Below are 280 nucleotides of genomic sequence, written 5' to 3'. Positions count from 1 at the left end.
GTGGCGGGCGGGAGGTTGCCAGGAGGGGCTCCCGTTGAGGACCCCGTCCATCTCGGCCTCCTCGGCTGCAAAGTCAGTCCTGTTCTCATCCTCCTCCTCCAGCTGACTCCAGCTGTATCCCTTCTGAGACAGCTTGTAGGAAACAAAGTCAATCACTAGCTCCCGGTTCCTGCTGGACATTTTCACACCTGGGAGGCCCTCAATGAGTCCATGGTCCGGGGCACGAGCAGATCGGCGCTCAGCAGGTCCCGACTCCGCTCCTCTTCTCCTCGACCGGCGG

At 61.8% G+C, this 280-nt stretch overlaps 1 protein-coding gene across 1 annotated transcript in view; it reads right to left on the bottom strand.

The window, feature by feature from the left end:
- BCL2L1 (BCL2-like 1) overlaps window positions 1–180 on the bottom strand; it is a gene marked incomplete at its 3' end in the record, with an annotated part of 564 nt that extends 384 nt beyond the window's left edge. Inside the window, exon 1 of the mRNA XM_008935527.1 lies at window positions 10–180. Within this exon, the coding sequence (XP_008933775.1) occupies window positions 10–180 (171 nt within the window). The remainder of the gene's footprint in view (window positions 1–9) is intronic.
- Window positions 181–280: the final 100 nt, after the last annotated feature.

The sequence above is a fragment of the Merops nubicus genome, unplaced genomic scaffold (assembly GCF_000691845.1).
Source record: "Merops nubicus isolate BGI_N331 unplaced genomic scaffold, ASM69184v1 scaffold46942, whole genome shotgun sequence".
NCBI classification, from domain to species: Eukaryota; Metazoa; Chordata; class Aves; order Coraciiformes; family Meropidae; genus Merops; species Merops nubicus.
Note: the sequence above shows the minus strand (reverse complement) of the source record. Positions and strands in the feature narration are given on the sequence as shown.